This window comes from Etheostoma spectabile, chromosome 2 (assembly GCF_008692095.1).
Source record: "Etheostoma spectabile isolate EspeVRDwgs_2016 chromosome 2, UIUC_Espe_1.0, whole genome shotgun sequence".
In the NCBI taxonomy this organism is placed as follows: Eukaryota; Metazoa; Chordata; class Actinopteri; order Perciformes; family Percidae; genus Etheostoma; species Etheostoma spectabile.
In genome coordinates this window covers 11,094,994-11,099,414 of record NC_045734.1, presented here as the reverse complement: position 1 = coordinate 11,099,414, position 4,421 = coordinate 11,094,994, and the positions used below count along the sequence as shown (strand labels likewise).

At 37.9% G+C, this 4,421-nt stretch overlaps 1 protein-coding gene across 1 annotated transcript in view; it reads left to right on the top strand.

Annotated features, from left to right (window-relative positions):
- The window catches only part of aimp1a (aminoacyl tRNA synthetase complex interacting multifunctional protein 1a), a 17,519-nt gene that overhangs the window by 11,399 nt on the left and 1,699 nt on the right, over positions 1-4,421 (top strand). The window contains exon 6 of the mRNA XM_032529290.1: positions 3,465-3,633. Coding sequence (XP_032385181.1) covers positions 3,465-3,633 — 169 coding nt within the window. The remainder of the gene's footprint in view (positions 1-3,464; positions 3,634-4,421) is intronic.

Genomic DNA, 4,421 nt, shown 5'->3' with positions numbered 1-4,421 from the left:
CACACACACACACACACACACACACAGCTAAACACACAGCCCCTCCTCTCCGTGCCCACAGCATAGCACAAGCACAAGTTCACGAATGGTAAACACTATTACACAAACACACATTAAAAAGTCCCCCCAAAAAAAAATGTTATATTCTGAATATAATGTTGTTCATTAATATTGGAGTCCTGACCCGACCCTTAGCAAACAAGTGATTGTGCCTGCTTTAGAAAGTTAATTAGTCGCAAATTTGCGGTAAAATGCAGTTGGATTGTCGAGGTATAACACTTTATGTAGCAGTTGAGAATCAAATAAACTTATAATAAATAATGTTATGTCATTTTTCCTTATCTTACACTGAATGTTTGCTACTTCAGCCCAGCTGAGCATTGAAAAGTATTTTCCGCGTCTGAAAAAGGCACGTGTTGAGGATGAGGACCAGCCTGAACTGAAGGTGTCAGTCTGAAACAGATCTGAACAGCCTGACCAGTGTAATTAATTATGTTTTTAATTTGTTTACAAAATCAACCGAGCAGAAAGACAGGGTCAGGGAGAGAAACAGATAGATTTGTTAGGTATTGAAGAAATGGTAGGAAAGGACAGCATTTAGGACAGCATTTAGGTAGGTGATTACAGCATATAAGGTGAATTGTCAGTTTGTGTCACTGAGTTTCATTACTGCTTAGAAGTGAAAAGAAAAGCAAATCCAAAAGGGCTATCAATAAACCCGAAAGAACGGAATTTGAAAAAAAAAAATAGGACCCTATATCTTGCGGCAGCAGAAAGTGATTGTGTTATTGACCAACAAAAACCTGGTCTAAAGTCCATAGCTCAGCATTTCATTGAATTTTAACAGCGTATTAGTAAAATACACTTGCACACTGCACTGCACACTGCACTATGAACACACAAGGACGCGCAGAAGCATGCACGCAAAAGATTAATAATAAAAATATTACAGTGCAAATCCGCCATCATAATAACAGTGCACCAAGGTACAAATGCACCTGGCTTATAAAGAGAATGGGAGATAACACTGATTGGGTTATTGCATGTTACGGCCAAAACCACCTATGAATTAAGACACAAAATACAACCCTTTTTAACCATGCGCTCGGACCCGTTTTTCCGCCGTCAAACTAGCAAAAATGGATTTGGACACGTCCTAAACACACCTGCGCCATGCGCTTCACGCCGTGCGCCTAGATTGTTAAACTAGGACCCTAAAGCTTAAACGATACCAACGCCGTAGCAAACTGGCAACTGAGTGGAATTTTCAGAATGGGAGGACATTTCTGGAATATCATGTGATAAAATTCAGAGTTTGGGTCAGGGAACTTTGTCATAGGATGAATTGGCCACCTAACAAAAATCCAGATTATATGTAGAGATTCACACCCATTCACTGATTTAGCTTAAGTTTAAATGTCTCATCAGGCTCCAGGTTGCTGGCCAACTGTCAACCTCCACATGTGCCATGCCTCCTACAGTGTCTGCTTATGAGTGAGAAAAATGTAGACTAGGGCTGTGCAATTGATTGAATTTTAATCGCGGTTTTGACATCATGACGATCATAAAATAAAATCGAGAAAAATGATTATTTTGCACATTACATTTTGCAAGTAAACTCTTATTTTAAAGCGCCAATACTATGCTTATTTTCAGATTCATAATTGTATGTTGAGTTTGTACCAGAATAGGTTTATATGGTTTAATTTGTAAAAAACATCGTACTTTTGTTGTACCGTACATTGCTGCAGATCTTGTTTCCATCCTGTGTGTTTAGGTTTCTGCTACAGAGTGAGACATCTCACTTCTATAATATCTTCATTGGGAGTTGCATATGCGCAGTAGCTAGGTAAGATCACATCAGCTAGATAACTTAGGTTAGCCACCTTGTCTCGGTCACAGTTCAGTGTTTTCACTGTTGATTTGTTTTACTTTTTCACTGTTTTTAAAACAACAAAATGGTAACATCTTTCCAAAAGTCAATGAGTAATCTTGTTAAATAGTTGTGATTGCAATATTGATCAAAATTATTACAATTTTTCCCATAATTGAGCAGCCCTAAAGTAGACTTCAATACAAACTAGTTTTTCATGTTAACTTTATGAATCCCTGCAGAGATTCTATTTGAGGCTTGTCTTTACTAGAGACACAAGCAGTGCTGTATGTATACATTAATGGCTCACTCGGGTCATAAGGATTTATTAGTCCATTTAAAGTGACTTATGAGGTAAAGTCTGTGCTGACGGTTCTGCTTATAAGCTCAACATTTAATGTTGGTGATTCAAGTTCTCCATCAAATATTAGTGTTTATTTTGCTTTCACATTTATGATTTGCTCCTGGAGCAAAGTAATTTGTGCACTAGTTACTTTTATAGTTGTCGTATTATTGACTTTGTCTCGTCATACTTCTAGACCAGGGAGCCTTTGTGCATTACACTTCTGCATTATACTGTATGTATCCTTTAAATGGAACCATGTGCTTGCTGAAACCATGTGTAACAAACCCTGTCCAACTTTGTTAAAAAAAGAAGCTATTATAACCTAAAGGAAAAATACTTGGAAGTGACTACAGTTTTTTCCATGCACACAGACAAATAATAGACGTTAGCTTTTTACTGTAAAACTGTTGACACTGTTGCAGCAATGGCATTTTGTGTCACAGTCTGATTTGAAGTAACTACAGTTAGATATGCCAAGCCACTGCTGCTTTTGTGTATCTGCATCAGTCCATTACTTACAGTCTAAAATCAAGTTATTGCTTTTCTTTCTTATTTGTATTAGCCATTATCTATTTCTGTCAAGCAAGCAGGGGTTAAATATCTGAGGAAATATATTATGGTTTTTATGGCCGTACTCTTGATTGTCTGTTATACTCAGGTAAACATAGGGTCGTTTTAAAAGTTCAATGCAAGTCTGAGACAAATTATTATTAGTCAAACAGTTTGTTTTGTAAATACTGTTACAGAACTTTTGGATACTATCCTTGACTTCAGATGAAAAATGAAAACAAGTACCAAAACCCTGTCAACATGAGAGGTTTTAGATTTATATAGCAATTTCTTAGAGGATGCTCCTCAAAAAAAAAAGGTATGATTATTTTTCGGAAACTGGTATACATCATCACATGGATTGCTGGATTTCGCTTTCTCTTGGCTTTTGGCAAAAACTGCCTTTGGTCTTCTTCTAAATTTTGGTAAGCCGCAGAGGTCTCCAGGCTCGAGCTTTAAAGTTTTCCTGTTTGCTCTCTTTGGTTTATGTAATAAGGCAAACAAACCATAAACCTCAGACAAAGTCATTTTAAATTAAGAGATTGGAGTTAGTATTATTGTTTATATTGGATTATGACCACATCAGTTGAAGGTGGTTATTTTTCTGAAGTTAATTGGGTATTCTTTATTTTTCTTCTCTATTGACAAGGGTATTTGGGCTGTAAAAATGTATTTAATCTTCTGTCCCCCATGCAGATGCAAAACCGCATGGCAGTCCTGCTATGTAACCTGAAGCCAGCCAAAATGAGAGGAGTGTTGTCCCAGGCTATGGTTATGTGTGCCAGCTCACCAGACAAGGTTGAAATTCTCGATCCCCCGAGTGGAGCCGCACCAGGGGACAGACTTACTTTCCAGGGATTCCCAGGTACCAGCACATGATTACCACACCCTTCACACATAAATGCTTTAAAGCCCATGTTGCAGGTTTAATTTTCCAACGAATTTGCACTTATTGATTGTTGGTAATAAACATTCAAACTGTTATCCACTGTATATGATATTGAAAAGTATCACATAACATAAAATCACGAAAAAGTAGGTCATATTTTACAGTGGTTTGCTTTCCTCCCACAATGCATTGCATGACGTCACACAAGGGAGACGATAGGCCAGCCAGCTTGAGAGACCATTGACAGTTACGAGAGAGCAACAGTGTAAGAAGAGGTTTCAGCAACAGATATAGATAAACATACATATACATAGATAGCCTATATATATAGCTGACATATAGACAGATAGACAGTATTGATAGATATATTTAAAGAGAGAGAGATAGATAGCTATAGCTAGCATACCGGTATAGCTAGCGAGCTAGCTAGCTGTAGGTTAGGCATGGGCTTTAATGTTACAATCATATTCAACCAAGCAGACGCTACGCTTCCTCAACACTGAGTGACTGTCAACGAATGTCATAGAATAAAGTCCGCTGAAAGAATTTTCCCAGCCTAGTTTCCACAAAATGCCTGACTTTAGGAAATGAAGGGTGTCGTTTAACCTTCTCACTGCCAGAAACAACACCAATCACAATGCAATCTCAAACCCCACTGAGGCTCTCATTGAAGGACTCCTCAACTCTGTTTGGTGGTGGCTAAATGGCCTGTGACTGCTGATTTGACAAACTAATCAACGCTTATAGCTGGGAATGTAACCTTT